Source organism: Saccopteryx leptura, chromosome 7 (assembly GCF_036850995.1).
Source record: "Saccopteryx leptura isolate mSacLep1 chromosome 7, mSacLep1_pri_phased_curated, whole genome shotgun sequence".
Taxonomy (NCBI): Eukaryota; Metazoa; Chordata; class Mammalia; order Chiroptera; family Emballonuridae; genus Saccopteryx; species Saccopteryx leptura.
Genome location: NC_089509.1, coordinates 113691435 through 113715756, shown reverse-complemented (window position 1 = coordinate 113715756; position 24322 = coordinate 113691435). Strand labels below are relative to the sequence as shown.

Below are 24322 nucleotides of genomic sequence, written 5' to 3'. Positions count from 1 at the left end.
ATATTTTAATATTTAAAAAAATCCAAAAACCCAAGCTGTATAAGAATAACTACATTGCTCACAAAAATTAGGGGATATTTTATTGCTATCATATGAAGTGCTAAAATATGCCCTAATTTTTGTGGGCAGTATACTTACTGATGATAGGTAAGAAACGCTTTGCTACAGAGCCAGCTTATACTTTAGGTGAGGAACCACCTAATCCAAACTGAGCAAGCCAAAAGCACCTTTAATCAACACATCTGTACAAACTCATGAACCACCACTCCACCAATAAAACTACCCATCCAGATGGAGAACAGCTGAAGTTTATACATGAGCATCAGAAACCAAAAGTCCTGATGAAGGAAAAGTTTATTAGTTTATATTGCTGCTCTAATACTTAGCCAACTCTTCCATACACCATTACTACTAATACTAAAAAAAAGGACAACTAAACTGCCCTCCTTGCTTGCCATTCATATCAAGGCCATACGTTTTCCCCTCTGTGACAGGTAATTCAGAGTTATTCTGAATAGAGTTCATTCTTTGGTAAGAATCTAGAATTGATTTCATCTAAGTTAGAAGCTTTCTAGAATTTTTACTTTTTAGAGAAAATCCATTTTTATAAAATGATTTTAGTATCAAACTTAATAAACCTCCATAAAAAAATGGTATGTAAGCTAAAACAAAGTCAATAGAAAATCAACTTTTAAAAATGACTAGAGTGAATAGGGAAAGAAAATAAGCCAAATCTTTTAGATTAAGGGGAAAAGTTGTCCATTTATAGTCATCAAGAAAACAGCCACCTATGTTAAATGTTCCATTAAGTTTGATAGCACTCTATAAAGAAAAAATGTATTTGTAGAAGTATTGTACTTTTTAAAAGATTTCTAGCCTGACTTATGGTGGTGCAGTGGATAAAACGTCAACCTGGAATGCTGAAGTCACCGGTTCGAGACCCTGGGCTTGCCCAGTCAAGGCACATACAGGAAGCAACTACGAGTTGATGCTTTCTGCTTCTTCCCCCTGCCTACCCCTCTCTCTAAAAAAAAAAAAAAAAAGAAGGAAGGAAAGAAGGAAAGAAAGAAAGAAAGATTTCTATATAGGAAAAGAACCTCAAGTCCAAGAGATGATTTAGCAGCTGCTTAAAATAGGCTTTCTATAATATTATGTGTCAACTATACTTTATTAGAGTAAACTTTCTTAATGAAATTAAAAAAAAAAACCACGTATGAAACATTTAAAAATAATTTACAATATACTGTGGGGCATACATGTTAAACACAGACCCCAACTTCAAAAAGCACACTTACCGCTTCTGGTGTCTTTCCTATAAGCACACTACCCGTCTTTTCTTCTGTTTCCATTGACTCACTAAAACGAAGAGAACCAACAGTTACTAATCCTTCCTGAATAGCATGTGTGGGTGACATGTTATCAGGTTGCAGACTGAACCATGTCCAAATGAAATATTTTACAAGGAAAAAATGTTTAATTACTTCATGACTACTGCTGTTAAGAAACAGAAAAGAGCCTGACCGCTGGTCACGCAATGTCTAGAGCATCGACCTGAGACACTGGAAGTCCCAGGTTCGAAACCCCAAGGTCACTGGCTTGATCTCATGGTCACTAACTTGAGCCCAAGGGTCGCTGGTTTGAGCAAGGGGTCACTGGCTCGGCTGGAGCCCCCTTCAGGTCAAGGCATGTATGAGAATCAATCAATGAACTAAGGTGCCACAACCACGAGTTGTGGTTCTCATCTCTCTCCCTTCCTGTCTTGCTAAAATAATAATAAAAAAAAGAAACAGAAAAGATTCTAGTAAGATGAAAGTGATCCAGTAATTAAATTTCCTCCAAATATATTTATAAAAATACACAAAGCCACTAAACAGGTTAGCAAAATGCATGAGCAACAAAAACATGTGACAAAGCATCCCCCAAATTCCCCAAGCCCAGCCAGGCGGAGACGCACCGACAGCTACAGACCGGTCTGCAAGGGAAGCGGCCAGGCTGCGACAACACTCACAGCTCAGCCGTCCACACTCTCTTCCAAGTCAAAGCGCCACACTTCGAGGAGAAAATGCTGAGCCCGGGATTCAAATCAAGAAGGAAAAAACAAAGGAAAAAGCCCCAAAAGTGGGAAAGGAAACAGAGCCAGAAGACCTCAGCACTAGCACTTAAGACACCATTTGTTTCCTACTCCACAACACAACAGAAGTTCTAGAGGGCAGTGAAATTACAGAAACTATCTTAAATGAGCCTTTGTAAAAAAAAATTATACAAGGTATAAAATAATATTACACACCAGAATTAGAAAAATTCAGAAATGAAACAGAACTGGGGGAAAATTAGAAATGAAAGGAAGACTGATCATTTCTAAAATGAATATTAATCAGAAGGAACAGGCGAGCAAATAACTACAACACAAGAAAAGGAGGCAGAAAGAAGAAAAAAAATTTTTAAGACTTTGTTTATTCGTTTTAGAGAGAAGAGAAAGAAGAGAGAGAGAGAAGAGGGGGAGGCCAGAAAGCATCCATTTCCATATGTGCCTTGACCCCGCAAGCCCAGGGTTTCAAACCAGCAACCTCAGCATTCCAGGTCGACGCTTTATCCCTTGCACCACCACAGGTCAGGCAAGAAGAAAAAAATTTTAAATCGAAAAGAAAAAAACTAAATGCTAACCCCCCTAAAACCAGGAAAAAGTAAAGATGTTCACTCTCATCACATCTATCTAATAAGTATGAAAAATTCTAGCCAATGCAAAAAGTAAAGAGGGAAAGGTATAACAGTTACAACAGAAGAAGTAAAATTTCTAGTCACAGATGACATGACTCCTATGTAGAAAATTCTATGAAAGGAACTATAAAAAAATTTACTAGACCTAGTGATTTAAGCAAGGTTGTGGAATCCAGTATTAATATACAGAAATCAACTGTATTTCTATATATAGTATTAAAAAGACTGATAGCATCTAATGTTGGCAAAGATGTAGAACAACTGGAATGCTCATACACTGCAGCTGGCAGAGTAAAATGGGCAACCAACCACACTGGAAAAGAGTTTGGCAGTTTTACCAAGTGAAACATATGCCTTTGTTCCACCTATTTCAATCCTAGGTATTTACCCCAAAGAAATGAGAACATCTATCCACTGGCCATGGCTGGGTAGCTCAGTTAGTGAGAGCAGTGTTTTTCAACTGTGGACCGCTCCACCAGAAATTTTGTGCTGATCTGTGAAAGTTAACCACCGTGATGTTATATAAAGATTAGACCCAATGATCTTAGTCGAATTAGCTTATGCTCAGGATGATTTCTGCCTTAGAGGTCCCTGATATAATTCTATTTTTACCAGTCCCCAAGTGTAAAATGATTGAAAACCACTGGGTTAGAACAATAAGGTGGCAGGATCAATCCCCAGTCAACCTGAGACATTTGTATATTTTGTTCTAATGGAAGCACAAAAACCTGAGAATGTTTCATATTTCCAAAAATCTAATTCAAATCTCTGAAATCTGGCCCATCTGCCCCACCTGAGGTTTGTAATGTACTGAGCTAGATGGCACACATGCTGTCAGGCAGGTCCTCCCCGTCAGAAAGTCACTTTCACTTTCCCAGAAGGCCCCATTTCTATGGTTTTCCTCAATCTATGAAACTAACGGTAAAACGTATTCTTAAAATACATAGATCATGAACATTCTCCCTATTCCCAAAACGAAATGAAGATTTTCAGTGAGTTCTGCTGCAGACGACGCTCTCATACCTGTCTTTCTCGGGCCCGGGGACCGTCCCCGTGTTGGTGGATCCAGGCACAGAAGCAATAGGAGTGCCAACGGTCCGAAGGTTCTGGATCACAGATGACAGAAACTGCTGGCTAGCACTTTCATACAGATCAAAACAAATCTGATAAGCCATCAGGAGGTTGTCTTCCTTCACCAGTTTTTCTAAGATATCACTCACAGCCTGGGGATCATCTAAGAAAATTAAGCACTGAAATGCAGATAAAGAACAATTACATAATAATCGGAAACTTTGTCTACAAGATACTTAGAGTGACAGTCAACATATAGGAGACCTTAAAACACAAGTGTAAGGCAAGCTGGGGCAGACGGCCCATCTCGTCCAGCACTCCACTCCCGATCCCGGCACTAGATCAAGTCTTCCTAAAAATAGCACCTGTCTCCCATAAGAAAATCCACATGAATATATGCACAGCTCCTAATACTGTACCTGGCAATGAGCAGTCCTCAATAAACTGGTTGGTGAATGAATCTTGGCTTTAAATGTTGTCCATAATTTACATTTAAGTGCCCCTTAACCTGTAATTTCTGCTTAACCATAATTTAAATATTTGCAATATTTAACACATATTATATTGTGCTGGACCAGGTAAGACACACTAAAATAACCATTTTGAAGCATTTCTCTAACTACTATTATGATCTGCCATTTGTTTTAACAAAATTATCCAACAATGTTAGAATTTTTCTTTTAAGAATGAATTTAATGTTTCTTGTTCCCTTTGATAGCAAATAACTCAATATTAAAACGAACACATAATCAAAGTTAATACAAATTAAGAATAGGAAATAATGGAAACAAAATAATTTGCTAGTAATAGGGGAATAAGTAAGGCAAAGCACTAAATGACTACTATGCAATCAAAAAGAACAAGTTTGTGAAGAGTCAGAACATTAAAAAATGTTACATTGAAGGACATATCTAATTGCCTCCAGGGAAGGGAACTTGGAAACTAGAAGAAAGGGTTGGAAGAAGGATTTTCACTACCATATGCCCTTTGGTTCTTTTGGAATTTCAAATCATGACAATGTAATTATTACTGGTTCAAAAATATTTTTTAAGAATATCAATTTAAAAGGAGTTTTAAAGGCACAAGGAATAAAACAGCTAACAGAAATAAAATTCCCTCTGAGGAATAAAACTAAACTACACAGAAGAACAGGGTAGAGGATACTGTTTCTCATTTAAAAATTTAAAAACTATGTAAAAATATTAAAAACTACTTAGAAGCAAACAAAAGTCCAAAAACCTATATAAAGAAAACTACAAGGAAATACACTAAAATGTTAAGTTGACTTTGGATGATATAAATGTGGTTATTTTTCTTCCAGCTTTTTCTGTTTCAAACGTGCTTTAAAAAGCATTTTTTATATAGCATTTAGCCTGACCAGTGCACAGTGGATAGAGCATTGTCCTGGGAAGCTGAAGTCCCAGGTTTAAACACTCAAGGTTGCCGGCTTGAGCACAGCATCATCAACATGATCCCAAGGTCCCTGGCTTGAGCCCAGAGGTCACCGGCTCGGCTGGAGGCACACGGTCAAGGCATGTATGAGAAGCAATCAATGAACAATTAAGGTGCGGCAATTATGAGTTGATGCTTCTCATCTCTCTCCCTTCCTGTCTCCCCCCTCCCTCTCCCTCAAAAAAGAACACATTGAAAGAACAGATGTAACAAAATAAGCTTTTAGATTTTAGAGATTCAGTTCCTTATAGGTAAAAAGGAGTATTAACTACACACCTTATCTTCACAGGGCTATTGTGAACATCAACTGAGATAATACGTATGAAATCATTACAGTAATGTGATGTAATGTTGTTACCTGGCAAACATTGATAAAATCAGGTTTCTCCAAGTTCATGTAGATTTTAACTAGAACTCTTAATACTTTATTCCGAAACTGTTTATTCTGCATCAAAGACATGCAGAGCTTGAGGCTATAAGCTAGCATTCCTGGGACATCATTCTGAAAGAAATAATTTAAAGTTATATCATTATCTGATTACTAAAGCATCAGGTTTATTTAAAAATCAATTATTTAATCTATGCTTGTTAGTCATTCTAAGCAGCCAGAGTTAAACCCTTTAAACAATAAAAGCTTTAAAAATGTTAGCCATTTTAGATACATATCTTAAAAGGAAATTACATTTTTCCCTGTCTTCAAGAAAAAATGAATTGAAAACAATTTAATATGTAATATATAGTGGTCACCCAGGATCATGAAGGGCTATATCAACACAGTATGCTAAAATAGAGTGATGCTATTAATTATTCTAAAAAGATGTAATAACTGTCCATATACTGAGTGGCTATGTTTTTTAATTGTGTCTGCTGAAGTCTTTCTGCCTCCAATATTGCTAATAGACTCCCTCATGACTTACTGCCTATACTCTCTGGCCAGGTACACAAAGTGACAGAACTGTTATTAAGCTCTGAGTGACTCAACTTTTGAGTGCTGCCACATCTGCTAGTGGGAATTTCAACTCCAGACTATGTACATTTCCATTATGGTTCTCCAAAGCATGCCCAATATTTGAGATACCAACTATAGGAGTCCTTCAAGCATACTGAAGAACTACAGCTATATTTCTCAAATAGCGAGATGTGACCCATCAGTGTCTAATGAAATTAAGTTAATGGGACTAGCATTTTTTTTAAATGAGATCCAAATTAAAAATAGCAGTTAAAAAAAAATACCAGTTAAAGTAGTAAAAGTAGGTATCATTTCATATAAGTTAAATCTCTATGAAGACATATACTGGGATATAAAGTAAGATGCATTTCTTACTCTGTTTCACTCTTTTAAAAAATATTTATCACCTCTTTATCTCATAAGCAGGAGTGGGCAAAAGCAAGTTTATAGTTTTAAGTACATGAAACAGTTCATTTCTGTATTATTATTAACTTATTATTATTTAAACATATGTGTATCTTTTTTATTTTTTAAAAGATTTTATTTATTGAGAGGAGAAAGAAAGGGGGGAGAGGGCGGGGCAGGAAGCATCAATTCCTAGTAGTTGCTTCTCCTATGTGCCTTGACCAGGCAAGCTCAGGGTTTTGAACCAGCGACCTCAGCATTCCAGGTCGACATTTTATTCACTGTGTCACCACAGGTCAGGCATTAATTTATTATTATTTATTTGTATTAGTTATTTTAGTATTATTATTAATCTTATTATTTCATATCCTTACTTATGATTTATCACTCAGGCAACGATGGCTGACAATTTAACAACTGTGTAAACCTCCTTTTGCCCACCCCTGTAATTATTTGCCTGGTTGCCTGTCTTCCAATGGATTGTTCCACTGAGGCAGAAGTTGATGTTGGTAGTTAGGATTCCTAAAATAGAGTCTGGCATAGAGTAGGCACTCAAAAAAAAATTTGTTGAATGAATGAAAACAAGTATTTTTCATTTTATTCACATGAGGACTAAGAGAAGCTACAACTCACAACAATGAAGTAGGGTAAAACAAGGGCCATTCTATTACACAGGGGTGGCTCATTAGTTTACTCATTTAAATAGACCTCACCAGTGCTACTCAACACTGTCTTGGCTTTGGGGACACAATGGCGAACAAGGCACAAATACCTGTCCTTATGGAAGTTATAATCTGGTAATAAGGACAGATGTTAACTGCCTAATCATACAATTACTATAGTGGTAAACACTACGAAAAAAACACAGGCCTCCAAGAGATTAACAGAAGAACTGCCTCTAGTCTCTGCAGTGGGGCTGAGGAGAGTGTGGGTGGCAGGGACTGATGGAAGGATCTATGAACAAGTGACAACTGAGTTGAACTCTGGATCTTGAACAGGAATAAAGCAGGCTAAGACAAACAATTTTGGCAGAGATACTATTTTTGGCAGGGGAACAAGGCAGAGCACGTCTAGGAGCTGAGGGAAGGTCCAAGCGGCTGGATCGCAGAGCTAGCTCTGGAGAAGGGTAACAGGTGGGCATGCAGATCAACTTACCTTTCTGACAACTTTGTTGGTGAACAATTGTCATAACTATTGCAAATATACCCAAATCATGAATCTATAGTAGTTTCTAGTTTTAGCCAAAATAAATAATAATATTGACAATAGTCTATATTAATCAATAGTCTTCTTAAAAAGGGCATAATTAATAGTCTTCTTAAAAAGGGCATGATAATTCAATTTCCCCATGCAAGACTTCAAAGGAATAAATGTAGTAAGATAAAAGCAGATATTTGATAAACACAAAACACGGCCAAGGTCCTTAAATAAATTTAAAAAACAAAACATTAGCCAAAAGAGCACTGTAATATTTCTAAACTAGATTTTCTTTTCACTACACGAGATTTTGTTTTAATAATCTGCTTTGCTGATTCTCCATCAAAAACAATCTCTAAAATCACATCATCTACCTACCGACTCCAGGATGGTCTTCTCAAAGACATCCAGCCTTCGTGTCTCCAGAGCAATGCCGATAGCCTGCTTATACTTGTGGTCATCTAGACATCGCTGGAACATTTTATTCACAATGCCTTCCAATCTCTGGTCAATTGGTTTTTTTTCTCCTTCGGGCAAATCTGCATTCTCCACACATTGTTTGGTGTAGTGGTCAATGCATTTTGCTAAGGAGAAAATAAAATAACTCTGATCACCTTGTAAAATGGGCCAAAGTACTAGAAAGGACAATACCAACACTTATAATCATAAAAACCTATGGGATGACTATAGAGTAATAAGCACATTTCAAAATTTTTAAATGCTAATAGTTACACAGATTTCAAGTAATATTGTTCCCATCATAACAGTTACACTGGAGGGCTATACACTAATTCCAATAAGGCTGATATTATTGAAAACATTCCTATTTTAAATTTACATTACTCAACTTCGACTAAGCTGCTTATTCAATATAGCTACAAACAGTTGCTGTTTCACTTTCAAAAAACAAACACTTGCTATTATTGAAGATAAATAAAAAGACCTATTGTCTCAATTATCACATGGCAATAAGTTATTAGACTTCTTTTTTTTTTTTTTAAGAGAGGAGAGAGAGAGAGCAAGGAGAGAGACAGAGAGAGAGAGAAGGGGGGAGGAGCTGGAAGCATCAACTCCCATATGTGCCTTGACCAGGCAAGCCCAGGGTTTCGAACCGGCGACCTCAGCATTTCCAGGTCGACGCTTTATCCACTGCGCCACCACAGGTCAGGCCTAGACTTCTTCACAGTAATGAAACTATTAGCTCCTTGAGAGAAGGGGCTATGTCTAATCATCTTTGTAGAAGAATGGTGAAATGACCCAAAATGTGCCACAGGTTTTGAAGATAATTCCAATGATTTCCAAAAGCCTTTCCAGCAATTGTTGCAAATCAACTGAAACAGTCACTGTCTCAATGGGAAGTGGGTGGAAGCTATTCACACCTCCCCACCCAGGAGTCTAAGAATTCATGCAATGGTATATGTGCACAATTTGGTGGCTTTCCCATTTGCAATGATTTGGGTGAAAGGGGAAGATGGGGCCATATACTGAAGGGTGCCAATAGCGTACTCTTAACTCTTAAATTTGTTTACAATTTACATTACTTTGCGATCACATCTTAAATTTCTAAGGAAAATACTGGAATTTCCCGAAGCTTTCTTCTACCTTCGTATGAAAGATAAACAGCCACCCATTTTGAATGACATATACGTTAGCATCCTCTCTATAACTCCTCAGCTTGTCACTTTCCTTTTTAAAGAGAAGAAGGGTACAAGGACAGTGGCAAACTATAGTCCCAGGATACGAATAATTTGAACTACTATAGGATAAAAAATTGCTGTCCACTAGATGACCGTGTTAATGGATTTATGTTTTGGGGGCAGCATAGGACTTTTATAAACTGGAATATACCACATTCAGGGTCTATTCAGGTAGAACTGTATGGTTCAGGTACAGTTAATAAGAACAAAGTTGCAGTCACAAAGTAGATCTTAAACAATTCTGGATGCAGAAAATCTTTACCAGGCCCTAATACAAGCTTTCTGAACCAAATGTAGTTAAGTGAGAAAACATTGCCCCTACCCCATTAAAGAACCTCAGAATTATCGAATTTAGGAGTTTTCCTTAGATTATAACTAAGAGGGAAAAAATGTACATCCCAGTTTTAAATCTGTGTTCTCTCTTAGCAGGTTTATATCATAACTATATCCCAGAACCTGAAGTCTTACTATAACTGGAGAAGATTTACTAGCCTTGAATTTTCTGGATGTGCTATTTATGATATTAAGACAGCAGGAAGCCTTTCCCAGTTATTGGTTTGTATATCCTCTCACACATCCCTGACATTTAAAATAACCCATTCCAACAGTCCCTATAATACTAGAAGGATGTGTATTACAGGAACGTGCACATAACGAAAAGCAAACAGAACTTGCCTGCGCTGATCAACAATCACTTTCTACAAGCGAAGGTGATAAATAATGTTTAGAGACAGGGAAGGCATCTACCACCTCACAGCCTTTTACAGACCACAGTCCTGTTTAAAACCACGACTGATAAAATGACAGCCCTGCAAGTACTTGCAGAGCACTGCTGGAAATGATCAACACCCATCAGAAAAATCCTTCCACTGAGAGAAAAGAGGTAAGTGTACAGAACTCCTCACCTCTAACTTAACGTAGGGAAAGTGCTCTAGTTTAAATGACATGTATGGTCTATTCTTGAAAACCATCTGTTTCTGCATAGGATCCACAAATGGAAACCCTAATTCAATGAGCATCCAACAGCAGTCAAATTATTTGCAATCTGTTCACACCATCACGGCGAAAACTTTAAAAAATAAGAAAATACAATCCTCCTTAGAACTTCAAGGACATTTGAAATCACTCCTTTGGACCACCTTGTCATTTGTCAACTTCTGAAAGAGAATACCTACTTCCTCCTTTTAAGGGTTCAGGTGAATAATGCCGTTTTCCTCTTAATCAGGAAATATTCTAAAAACAGCCACACTACACTACTCTACGGAGAGAACACACTCTTAGGCTCCCTGTAACTATGATCTAAAACTCGCTCTTCATAGAGACATGTCTGAATGGCATGCAGTCCCTTCTTTCATCGACTAGATCAGAAGTTTTCAAATACGTTTTAAAGCTACAAAACCCGTGAACAAAATCTTACAGAGTTGTTTCAATTTATAAGATATAGCAGTGATTTTCAAGTGGTGTGCTTCCAGACTTCTTTCCTCTTAGATGGTCAAATAAAGAAAATTACACTAGCCAACACAACACTAGCTCTCCGGTGTGAGTGTCCTGTCTTGAACCATAAATATATAGGTCATAACAGGGGTGCATCTTATTGGCCACATTGCATCTAACTGGTTAATTCTCTGCACCAGACATCTTACAAGCACCTGATTTTTTTAAAATGTCACTTTGGAGTAATAAGGGTGGTTAATTACTTTTATTATAATTATTATTTTTGTAAGTCAATCAAAATTATACCTATTTTTTTGTCAGATTGGCAAAAAATATTTTATTTTTGGTACGCCACACAATTGTAGTAATTCATTTACGTGTGCCATGAAATAAAAAAGGTTGAAAATCGCTGAGATCGAGTACCAGAAGCCTTTCCTGTGTGTATCCCCTCACTTCAAAAATAAAGAAACAAATGAGAAAGCAATGGCTACTAGTAGAAACAGTATGGATCTTGAAGTAAGCCTGGGTTTTAAATTCTGACCCTCCCATTTAATAGCCTTGTATGTTTACCTTCTTGAAACCCAAGTTTCCTCTCTTATAAAATGGGGCTAGATCCTGCCCCCCACAGCAGCTGTGGAATAAACCATAGTACAAAGCAGGACTGGTTCAGTGCCTAGCACAATGGAGACAATGCAGTAATGGTTTCCTGTGTTAGAACCAACACTATAAATTATTATATGTAATTAATTTGTTATTCATAATAACCTGATTTAACTTTTTAATATTACAGTATGCTCACTGGGCTAGAGATAACCATAATCACTGAGAGAACTATCTTTGTGTTGATTAAGTTAGCTGTTTCTGAGTCATTTCTTAGATTCATTCCCAAAATGTTTTGTGAGGTGCTCTCATTACTGTTATTAATGTTACTGTTAATTATAACAAAAAATAATAAGTCTCAGAATTAGAAATTAGACCTAAAAACTCAGCCTGTGTAAAACTATTGTAGAAAGATATGAACTTCCATTTAAAATAAAATTTGGCAACATCAAAAAGTAATTCAGGAAAAAGGATGCTAGATGCACTAGAGCTAGAAAGCTGACAGGGGAAAGCTTTGACAGACAGAAGATAATTACCTATAATAGTCTCCACATATTCAGAGTTATCATTGACATTGAAGAGGTCACCTGCTCCAAGTGCATAATTCAGAGACTCCTCAAAAGCCCCCAGGTGATAAAATACTTTAGATGCCACTAAGGCTGCAAACTGCCGACTCCGGAAACCTTCATCTTCATATAAAACTTCTCTGAAAGAATAGGAAGTATAGGCCTAGTTCAAACTGTGGTTTTCCTTAAAGTTCCAACTTTAAATATTCAAGCCTCAATTTAGTAGCAATAAATTTCTAAATGAATTTATACACCACATGACCCACATCTATAGATAAGTTAAGTTGATCTACTTTATCCCAACTTATAGAAATATAGTAATCTCTTACATTTTGTCTACAGACTCAGAAATTTCTGCCCAGAAGTCATTGACAACAGCATTCAATTTGTGTAGTGCAAATTCCTGTAGAAGATAAGGCCAAAATTCAATTTTGAGACACACTCACCATTACACTTCCTTAAAAAAATAGTTTCCAACAAATCAAGAGCCAAACTCACATTTATTAAAACTTTTAATCTATGACAAATATAAAAATTTACCAACTGACTTATATTTTCTCTTGGCTTTACACATTTCCTTTTTGTTTTCAACCATCAAACATCATGCAATTCCTTAATACCATGAATACTTTCTTTTTTGAATATACAAAACTGACTTAAGTTGCTAGTTTGAATATAAATGAATTCAAGTCTCTCGAGCTACTTGAAATATACTGCAAACTTCTGTTAAATAAAAATAATTTTATAATATGTAACACAGAAGCAACAAGTTTCTGTGCTGTTGACAAACTAAGGGGTGGGGTGTTCAGGAGCCACACTGAGGTTTACATGCCTTAGCTGTGTTCACCTTTAGGGAAACCCAGTCACTGATCTCGAAACACTGTCCTCTGGGGCTAGATTTCAATGGCTGGGTACAAGGCAGGATGGCGATTCTACTTATTTATTTATTTTACAGACACAGAGAGAGAGAGAGAGAGAGAGAGAGAGAGAGAGAGAGTCAGAGAGAGGGATAGACAGGGACAGACAGGAACAGAGAGAGGTGAGAAGCATCAATCATTAGTTTTTCATTATGACACCTTAGTTGTTCATTGATTGCTTTCTCATATGTGCCTTGACCATGGGCCTTCAGCAGACCAAGTAATCCCTTGCTTGAGCCAGTGACCTTGGGTCCAAGCTAGTGAGCTTTGCTCAAACCAGATGAGCCCGCGCTTAAGCTGGCAACCTCGGGGTTTCGAACCTGGTTCCTCCGCATCCCAGTCCAACGCTCTATCCACTGCGCCACCGCCTGGTCAGGCAGGATGGCAATTTTAAATGAAGGACAATATACAGACAGCACTAAGTTCAAAGAGCTTCACAGTATTCATACCAAGCCTAGTTAATTTTTCTTCAACTCATACCTTAAGCTGTGGTTCATCTTCATCCAGAAGAGAAATAATTCCAGCTATAAAACAAAAGGTAGATCACAATTATGAAATATATGCTGAGAGAAACTGACTTACTCAAAAACATATGATAGTTGGAAATAATTATTCCTTTGAGGGGTGACTTCATTAAAGGAAGGATTATTTTTCTTTATAACTATAAAGGTTTACATTTCAAAGTTTAAGAATTAACTTATCAAACCCTGCATATAGAACATTTTTTGCCTAATTCAGTGGTTTTCAAAGTGTGACCACTGGACTAATAAAATTAGCATTACTTGGGAACTGGTTAAAAATGCAACATTTGGCCCCATCCCAGATCTACTGAATCAGGAATTGTGGGGATGGGGTCCAACAATGGGGCCATAAGCCTTCCTTGTGATACTGATGCTCACTACAGTTTGAAAATCAAAGGCCTAACTTACTGATCAAAACAGAAAACTTTCCCATACAATTTAGAATATAATTATTCACAAAACATACTAATAGTTATACAGTTATATACAAAAGAAAGGAGTATTAGTCATTAACTTATTAGTAAACTATTTTAACTATTTCAAGATGCCTATATTAAGGAATCGCCTTCATCTCACAAGTAACCTAGGCTTTGCTAGATGAGCAATCTTATTTATTCTGACTTGAACTACCCAAGCACAGTGTTCTCCATATGATCTGGAGGTTTTAGCACTAACACTGGAAAGTAAAGGAAACTCTTCTAAAAGAATGCTCCTTGGAATACAGTCATAGGTCAAAAGATACTATTAGAAAAAAGATATGGGAACTGTGGACCATAAAGTAAACCCAATTGTCTCTTTGATACCATGTAGGTCTTTTTATTTTTTTAGGTGGTGGTGGGGAACAGTGAGGCAGACTCCCGCATGCTCCTGGACCGGGATCCACCCAGCAAACCCCATCTGGGGCTGATGCTGGAGAACCAAGCTATTTTTAACATCTGAGGCGGATGCACTCCAACAGAGCTATCCTTAGTGCCTCAGGCCAAGCTCAAACCAATGGAGCTACTGGCTGTGGGAGGGGAAGAAGGAGAGAAGGGGGAGGGGAGGGGAGAAACATATGATCGCTTCTTCTGAGTGCTCAGACCGAGAATCGAACCTGGGACATTCATATGCCAGGCTGACGCTCTATCCACTGAACCACTGGCCAGGGCCACCATGTAGGTCTTAAAATCATTCTTCAGTTGAAATTGTGATTTAATTAAAAAGTGTCAAGGCAACTTTACTTAGGAAATACAGCCATTTCTAACTGATCTGTGTAGGCTGGCCAAACAGCTCCAGCAGTCTTAGTCTTACATGAAAGGATACACAATTTAGCAAATACAACAATACTATGGTTCTAGCTAGGGGATACTACTATTCTAAAAGCATAAAAGCGATAGAAAGAGCTTCGTGGTACTCTAGGCTGGTATGACAAGTCCAGAACAGAGACTAAACCAACAGCATGAAAAGAAGACAGGTTCAAGAGTGAAATCAGTGGGGGGGGGGGGGGGGGGGGGCGGCTGCAAAGTCGTGATGCAGAATAGCTGATGAACGAGGATGCTTTAAATGTGGCACAGACTGGAAATAGCAGGACACGTCATCAAAATATGGAAAAGGCTATCCCATTCCCTATCATCAACCAATAATGTGTTTTGAATTGATTTTACCAAAAGAAGTGATAAATTCTTTTATACTCTCCCGTTTGATTTTACTTTTAATTAATTTGTTACAAAGTTGTCCTGGCTTAGAAACAAAACCACTGTTCATAGAACTAAATCAAATACTGTACAGTCCATTCTCTAATAGCTCCCATCTTAAAAACAACACAGCACTCTGCTTTAGATGGTGGTAGAGGGAACAGGGAACAGGGAAGGTTAAGCACGCTAAAAAAATCTTATAATCTAAAAATGTTGCATCAATTTATAACAATATTTGGATATTATTTACAAATATAGAGGTATGTTCCAGAAGAAACAGCTTAAAAGTTGAAAATGGTTGCCTCTGGGGATAAGGAAGGGGAGACTATTGTTTTAAAGCTTTTTATCATACTTTTTCTTTATGTGCCTATGTTGTTAAAACAAAAACAAATCAACAAAATTCCACTCTGTCACACATCTCCCTCCAGCAAACACCTATCACAATCTCTCCACTCCCTTTCTTTGTCAAGCCTCTTGAAAAACTTAACATCTGTATATGTTGACCTCTTATTCACCGCTGTGTTTTCAGTGCCTAGTGGGTAAATGAAAGAATTAACAGACTAGCCCACATCAGAACCATGTGGCTGGCCTGGTTAGCACCTGGGACAGATCCTAAACCAATCTGAGCCAAGGAACAGGAAACAAGGTGACAAAAGGTTTGAGGCAGAGGATGATACATAATCCAGTAAATGTAACAAATGATAGTAACAAATACACCTTACAGCTATCATCAGCATCTCAGGACAGGACCTAAAAACCGTTACTCCTGCCATACTGGATAGGTTTAAATCCTCTGTATAATATTCCCACCAAGGCTCTTCAGCCTCAACACAAATTTCCTAGAGACTGATTTCTTTATTCAACATGTACTTTTGAACTTCTGCCATCTGACAGGCAATGCTTCAAGAACTATGAAAACAACAGTCTCTCCCTCAAAATTCTACCAGAGAGAAAGACAGTAATCAGACAAGTAAACAAAGTAATTACAGGGCTGTGATGAAGGGAGGGGACAGCTAAGGGGGAAAGAGGCAGCATGTTGTAATAAAATGATCAGGAAAGGCTAACAATGGAGCTGAAGCTAATGACTGAGAAACACGAGGAAGAGGCATCTAGAAAGATGGAGCAGAATGTGCAGGATCCCTTAGGTAGGAGAAAGTGACACAGTCCAGGAAGACACAGAAAGAAGGCCAGTATGATTAGGGTGTGGTGAGTGAGGAAGAGAGTACAGTAAGTTCCCAAGTTATAAACATCCACTTTAGGTACCACTCATACTTATGACTGGGGTGCTCTAAGGGCTATTGGTAATCAACTGCAGTTGGACACCATTGGAAATGATCTCATAGAGGTACTAGACTCCCATGGCAAAGAACTAACCAGTGAAGACCGTATGGAACTAGAGCAGCAGATGGTAGCTTTCAGAGAAGAAAACAGAGATGTAGAAACTCCAGAACCGAAAAGGTTTCTACAGAAGAGGTAGCTGATGCTTTTTGTCTCATTGAAGCAGGAATGGCAAAGTTAGAGGAGCAAGATCCTGACCCAGAGAGGTTCCCCAAAGTGTATACCATACAGTCACCGAAGGCCTGAGATGCTACAGGACCATTTACAAGAAGAAAAAGAAAACCTCTGTGCAAACCTCCCCTGATGTCTACTTCAAGAAACTGACTCCAGCAGCAGAGCCAAACCCGGTCCCTCTAACACAGGCCCCACCCTCTCCAGCAAGTCCATCATCTTCTGCATCATCCACAATTGTTTAAGGTTGTATTTGAAAATGTTTAAATATTTATATGCATAGAAAGGTAAAAAGCAGTATATTTAAGACAAACAGCTTTCTAAGCTGCATTTAACAGGGAAATGTACCTGTTCTAACTTACATACAAATTCAACTTAAGAACAAACCTACAGAACCAATCTCCTTCATAACCCAGGACTGCCTGGAGTACAGAACAAGCCAGAATGCACGTCATGAGGTCTTTGGTGAAAAGTCTGGATTTTACTCTAAGCACACAATGGAGAGAATTGGAGGGTTTTAAGCAAAGAAATAATATCACGTGATGAAAGTTTTAAAAAGAATACTCCGACTACTACGAGAATGGACTGCATAGAAGTGTCCAGGCTGTTACGGTAACCTAGGCAAGGGAAGCAGTGGTAATTAATGGACAGGTTTGAGGTCGAAGGCGGCCTTCCTTTACAGGTAGCAAGACACTCAGTGCTTATTTTATCTTTAGAGAGCTGGCTGGTATAGCTCTTCTTTTTATTAAACTAAAACTCATCTCTTGGAGACAAACATCTAATTCCAAGTACAGGCCACAGCTCCTCAAACCTCTGAAAAAAGACTTATGTCTCCCAACATCTCCACCCATTTCTCTAAGCAATCTTCATAAAAATACGGTCGTGAGCTCCTTCCCAGGACAAGTTACTGTCTTCCGATCCCCCACTGTTGACAACAAAACACTCGTGGGCCAAGAGGAGAGGAAAACAGGAGGAGAAAAGAGAGGGGCGGGGGGCGGGCAGGTAGGCAAGGGGAAAAGGCCCGGAGGCGGTGGACAGCTCTCAGCACATCGATCCGCGGCGAGGGCGTCTCAACGTCACCACGTGGACCTGCTGTCTCCAGTTCATCCCGTCTCCAGGGGCTTTGCACGAACGTTCGGAGGCGACGGTGAGGAGTGTGCCCACCTATGCGTGCTTTCTGCGTGCAGAGCGCCGATGAGCACCCAGCCTCAGAGCACGCCACACCGAGCCCGCTTCTCGGTCTAACGCCGCCCTCAGTGCTGTCACCCCCGAACCCAAACGTTCCCTGGGCGCTTCCCCCGGACCTCCTCGGCCGGAGCCGCCCCGCCTCGAACCGAAGCGCACGTTTCCCTCTGCGGAGAAGGGCGCCGAGTCAGGACCCGGGCAGCGTGCGCGGGAGCTGACCCCGCACTGTCGGTCCGTTCCCGGGGGCCCCGGGGGCGGGGGTCGTCCCATCCCGATCCCGGGCGGGCCGAGGAAGGACGGGGCGCCGGCGGCCCCCGTCGGGAGGGCTGGAATGAAGGGGCTCTAACCTCGGGGTCGGGGCAGGACCCGGGAAGCCCCCCACCCTCCCGGGTGCGGGCATGGGGGTGTGGCGGGAGGGATGCCGAGGTGGGCGACCTGGCACAGTTCCCCCGAGCCGGAGGGCGACCCGGGGCCCCGCAGAGAGGCCCGGCCAGACTGCCAGCCCCCGGCCCGGCGGTGGGGCCCGGGCAGAGAGCGGCTAAACAGGCCGGCGCTCCGGCGGGAGGTGCCCAGTCACCGGCCCTGACTCAGCTAAAAGCCGGCGCCGCGGCTCCTCCCTTCTGGCGCCCGCCGCGGCGGCACTCACCGGCTGATGTGATCATGGCTGCGCCCTGCACTAGTGCGCCCGCTCGCTGGCCGGCCCGGCTCGGCAGTGTATCTGTCAGCTCAGACCCCGCTGGTTCTCCCGCGTCTCCTCACTGCCCGGTGTGCTGCTCAGTCAGTCGCCTCCTCCGGTCGCCGGCTCACGTCTCGTCCAGGACCCCGTCCGCCCCGGGGCTGTCCACGGCCCCGCCTGCCGCCCGGCACGAGTTTTCCCCCAGCCTACGTCTTCCGCGCTGCCACCGCCACCCCAGCCCGCGCGGAAGAATGCGTAGAGAGCTCTATTTTACTCTCTAACCCTTCTCGAGGTCAGAGCTCCCACGGGGTTAGGACAATAATCCACAACTGGGGTCAGGATTCAGCATGGCCACCACTAGAAAGAGGACCCCTACCGTCACCCGCCATTGCTGAGAAAGGGTTTTGAGAGGAAGTGCAAACGGTGCTTGCAGCGCCACCTGCTGCGCGGGAGGTCTCGTTGAAGCGCCCACCCAGCCAAGCCTTTGGGCTAAGGATATGTAGCAAAGAGTGTCTTCTTTAAAAAGTGATAATAATAAAAAAAAGTTGAAAAGCAGAGACCGTTTTCAAAAGAAATCCTCACAGAAATGCTTTATTATAATGACTCCATCATCACTTTATTATGATGTTGAACAATGGAAGTTTTTATTTACGTTTGGAACAGTTAATACTGTATATTTCTATGGTCGAAAAGTGTTAAGTATAAAAAGATATACAGTGAAAAATGTTCCAAAAAGGAAAAAAAAATGTCTTCTAGTTTTGCTTTCCATCTGCCTGGTTCCTCTGTCTTCCGTAGCAGCAGGTTTTTGATTTTTAATATATCTTCAGAAATTTGGATCGGCAGTTGGGATCACCTTGTGCAGTCTTATACCAGCTTCAATAGCCAATTTACTTCAATAGTGCTAAGAAAGCGTTGACAGATATTAATGGCAGATCATGACATTTTTAAGCCACTAGTCTTGCACTTTAATTGGACAGCAATTACTAAAGCTTATTTATCAAAACACTGTAACCTGGGGGCCCATGCCACGGACCAGCACAGCTAGAAATTCTGGGTCCTGAGGGAGAACAGTGCGGAATTAAGAAAATGGACTCCTCGAGAAAAGAGGATGGGATCGGGAGGCCTCTTCAACGCTGATGGCAATATCCGAAAGCCCTATAGCCCAGTTTGCTTTATTATATAGCCATATGCAAATAAGGAAGTCTTTGATACAGTCACACATCTGAGCCATAAACAGGAATCCCCCCACCATGCATAAGTCAAATCAACCAACATCTGAACAAAGGGTGAGAGGAAGGGCATGTAAATTGCTTCCAGCAACTTAAGCAAGTGAAGTGGGTGCAAATACTCAGCTTCATAGCCAATATGGAGGTGGGGGGTGGGAGAACTCAGCCTTTTGCTAAACCTCGAATCTACAAAGGCTTTTTGCCACTTGCAGTCTACCACAGGCACAGGTCAGTGTTTTGTGGTTGAGTTAAAATTTGGTTGATAATACATTTGAGTATACCTGTGAATTTTTGAAAAAATAGTATTCTTAAGCTATGGCTGTTAAAATATATGAAATAAATTAAACACCTTTGAAGAACCTGCAGCTCCGACTGAAAGGCACTTCCTTGAAACAGATTGAATGTCTGGGAGTGTGAGATTGCAGAGGCAACTGGCAATCCCTCACAGAGATACTCGCGTTCCCCAGACTATAGAGCAGGGGTCCCCAAACTATGGCCCGCGGGCCACATGCGGCACCCTGAGGCCATTTATCCGACCCCGCCGCACTTCTGGAAGGGGCACCTCTTTCATTGGTGGTCAGTGAGAGGAGCCTAGTTCCCATGGAAATACTGGTCAGTGTGTTGATTTAAATTTACTTGTTCTTTATTTTAAATATTGTATTTGTTCCCGTTTTGTTTTTTTACTTTAAAATAAGATATGTGCAGTGTGCATAGGGATTTGTCCATAGTTTTTTTTATAGTCCGGCCCTCCAACGGTCTGAGGGGCAGTGAACTGGTCCCCTGTGTAAAAAGTTTGGGGACCCCTGCTATAGAGGAATCACAAATGCCCAGGTAATGGGAGGGAGTGAAGTGGGCGTAGAGGAGGAGAAGGCTAGCGCAGCAGGATGGTGAATTGCAGCTGGCACCTAGGGAGGTGGTGACCGTGACAAAGTGAAGAGTGAACGCCCCGTATAGACAGCAGTGCCTACTCAGCTCCTGCAGGGTTGCCCTGCAAAAATGCAGGGCTGTTGCTGTGAGAATTTATGATTCTTACAAGCAAAGCCAAAAGTTGGAATTTCATGTGAAGTCTTATGAATGTCCAATGTTAGCAATTTGGGCAAAATGAGTGAAGATGATCAAAAGAGTAAAGATGACCAAAAGGTACAAACTTCATAAACTTCCAGTTGTAAGTCCTGGAGATATAACGGACAGCCTGGCGAGTATAGTGAACAATACTGGTGTTGCATATTTGAAAGTTGCTACAAGAGTAAATCTGAAAGGTTCTGACCACAAGAAGAAAAATTGTAACTATGTGTAGTAACGCAGTGGTCCTCAACCTTTTTTGGGCCACGGACAGGTTTAATGTCAGAAAATATTTTCACAGACCGGCCTTTAGGGTGGGATGGATAAATGTATCACGTGACTGAGACAGGCGTCAAGAGTGAGTCTTAGATGGATGTAACAGAGGGAATCTGGTCATTTTTAAAAAATAAAACATCATTCAGACTTAAATATAAATAAAACAGAAATAATGTTATTTCTTCTTTCTCTGTGAACCCGTACCAAATGGCCCACAGACCGGTACTGGTCCGCGGCCTGGGGGTTGGGGACCACTGTAGTAATGGATGTTAACTAAACTTACTGTGGTGACCACTTTGCAATCTTTATTATATGCGGCTTAAGTGTCTGTTTGTCGCCGATAGCTTATTGGTTGCTTGTGTAACTGTACTAGCCAATGGGGTGAAGTTGCCACGGCTGACCGCAAATTGAGCGGGTCAGGGAGAAGGTGAACATTTGTTTGCATTGGCAATCATCTGTTTTACATAAAAACTACGTCTTAACGTAATTTCTTTTAAGAATGCCTCCTAGAAAATACAGCACTGAAGAGGAGAGAAAAGGAGCTAAAGCTGCACAAAAACGGCTTTCTCGACAAAAAGAAACCACTGAGCAGAGAAAGACAGGCTTGCTTCAGTCGCAGAGCAAATGCATTTGGACATGGTCAACTTTATGTTGCCTGTTCAAGAGTTCGTGAAAGAACGGACGTAAAATTAAAAATAATTGATGGTCGCAAGGCGAGCTTAAAAATGATGGAAAGATCTACACAAGAAATGTTGTGTACAAAGAGATCTTTGACATGTGAATTAACATTTTATTATTTAAATCACCTTTATTTATTGAGCTAGCGGTGGCTCTTAAGAAATGTACCGCCAGTGGTTTCCTTCATTGCCCTCTACTTTAAGCAATTAAGCAAGTAGAAGGGGGAAACCCTGTGGGGCACTAAGCAAAGGGGCGTCCTCGCTGCCTGCCCTGGGTAATTCAGTTTGAATTGGCAGACACCTTTGCACAAATCATTTTTTTTTTTTAATTTTTTATTTTTTTATTTTTTTATTAAAGACTTTTATTTATTCAATTTTCAGAGAGGAGAGAGAGAGAGAGAGAAGGAGGAGCAGGAAGCATCAACTCCCATATATGCCTTGACCAGGCAAGCCCAGGGTTTCGAACCGGCGACCTCAGTGTTCCAGATCAATGCTCTACCCCACTGCACCACCACAGGGTCAGGCTGCACAAATCATTTTAATTACAATTTATAATATCTAGAACAGCGGTCATTTCGTATGACCGCCGGGCTTTCTAGTATGTACATATACCAAATCCTTATGTTGTGTACTAAAAGCTAATACAATTTTAAAAATTAAATAAATAAATGTGGACAATTCAAAATGCTTTACAATGGAAAGGTGGCCAGTTTGTCATCTCTGCTCTTCAAAGAGAAGACACTTTCTGTAGGAGGACATTCACGTCTCTGGCTTGGATGCTGTGCTTATAATGGCTGCTACCTTATGAGAAGCCCCTCTTTCCTTGGGGAAGCTCCTCCTCCCACCTGGATGGCTGTCCCACACCTGTGGCTCCTCCCTCTCCATCCCATTCTGTACTCTTCCATCAGAACAAGTCTTTCAAAACTCAACTCTGACCACTGCCTCTGCTCCTTGAAACCCTCAGTCCCATCTTGAGCTCTATTCTTCTGCTTTGCTCTTCTGTGTTTCTGTCCACAGCCGTCTGCTCACTCCCTGTGCTCCCTGGCAGAGAGTGATGCCTCTGATTGCGTCCACAGGTGGTACTGTGCCCTTGCAGCCTTGCCCTCTCTCTGGAGCACAGGACTCACACAGCTACCAGACAGCTCTGCTTGGTGTGCCTTACGACTTCCAAGCTGCACACACTTGTCTGTGCCTCCTGCTCCCCTGCGTGCCTCCTGCCTTGCTCTTAGTGTGATGAAGGGCGTCCATCAGCTACTGAAGCACGACCCTGGGACATACCCATGATGGTCTGCACCACATCTGGTCTCCCTAATGTCTCTCACACCAGCCCAGTTCCCATGTCTCTCCATTACTCACCGGTCACTCCCCCCTCTTCTTTCCCAGCTGCCACAGCTCGCAGCAGCCTTGACCTGTCTACCCTCTCACGATTCCTGGGTCCATTCTTCACAGGCAGCCAGAAGCACTACTGAAAATAAGGAAGATAAGGACTCTCTCCTCCAAGGTCCTCCAGGGCTTTCATCCAGCCCTACTCACCCTCCATCTTTATGTCCCTCCCCTCTGTGCTGGCATGCCACACTCCACCCAACCAGAACCATTGTGACTCCCAGACTAGCCATGGGGTTATGTACCTTGTCTCTGACCTTGGTACCTGCTCTTCCTTCTGTCTTCAAGGCTCTCTCCCACTCACCTCTGTCTAATATGCCTGGTTTTGAGTCCCAGTCAAGCAGCACCTCCTCCAGGAAGCCTTCCTTGACTACTCCACCATGTGTTCCCCTACAGCCTTTACCCCACTACAGCTATAGTCATCTCTCTTTGCCCATGTCAGTACTGAATCAGGAAGTACTCAAGAACATGGCCATATCTTATTCATCACAGTAACTAGCACAATATCAGGAACATAATAAGTACTCAATAAATCAGGGGTCCCCAAACTTTTTATACAGGGGGTCAGTTCACTGTCCCTCAGACCGTTGGAGGGCTGGACTATAAAAAAAACTATGAACAAATCCCTATGCATACTGCACATATCTTATTTTAAAGTAAAAAAACAAAACGGGAACAAATACAATATTTAAAATAAAGAACAAGTAAACTTAAATCAACAAACTGACCAGTATTTCAATGGGAACTATGGGCTTGCTTTTGGCTAATGAGATGGTCAATGTGCTCCTCTCACTGACCACCAATGAAAGAGGTGCCCCTTCCGGAAGTACATCAGGGACCGGATAAATGGCCTCAGGGGGCCGCATACGGCCCATGGGCCATAGTTTGGGGACCCCTGCAATAAATGTTTGTTGGCCGAATGGATGAACACAGGGTCAGTTAGTTATGACACAAGCTAGAACTCAGACTAATGTCTCGGAAACCCTTGCCCTCTCCAAGACTCTAAAACAACTTCTATTTATTTTCAGAGAGGATTTAAGACATAGTAAAATCACAGAAAGAATTCTTACCCAGTACTGCTTAAAAACAACTACCTCCTTCCAATTTTAGGAGTAACACAAAACGTCT

At 40.9% G+C, this 24322-nt stretch overlaps 1 protein-coding gene across 2 annotated transcripts in view; it reads right to left on the bottom strand.

Moving 5' to 3' along the window:
- Positions 1–18705, bottom strand: part of PSMD1 (proteasome 26S subunit, non-ATPase 1) — a 101703-nt gene extending 82998 nt beyond the window's left edge. Inside the window, exons 1-8 of one of the 2 annotated variants that reach the window (XM_066345344.1) lie at positions 18541–18704; positions 13487–13530; positions 12419–12492; positions 12060–12229; positions 8171–8376; positions 5600–5743; positions 3742–3968; positions 1296–1356 (exon numbers count right to left, since the gene is read on the bottom strand). In XM_066345344.1, coding sequence (XP_066201441.1) covers positions 1296–1356; positions 3742–3968; positions 5600–5743; positions 8171–8376; positions 12060–12229; positions 12419–12492; positions 13487–13530; positions 18541–18556 — 942 coding nt within the window. In that variant the 5' untranslated portion in view covers positions 18557–18704. Of the gene's footprint in view, positions 1–1295; positions 1357–3741; positions 3969–5599; positions 5744–8170; positions 8377–12059; positions 12230–12418; positions 12493–13486; positions 13531–18540 lie in introns of both variants that reach the window. The other variant, XM_066345345.1, reaches the window with a different exon arrangement.
- Positions 18706–24322: the final 5617 nt, after the last annotated feature.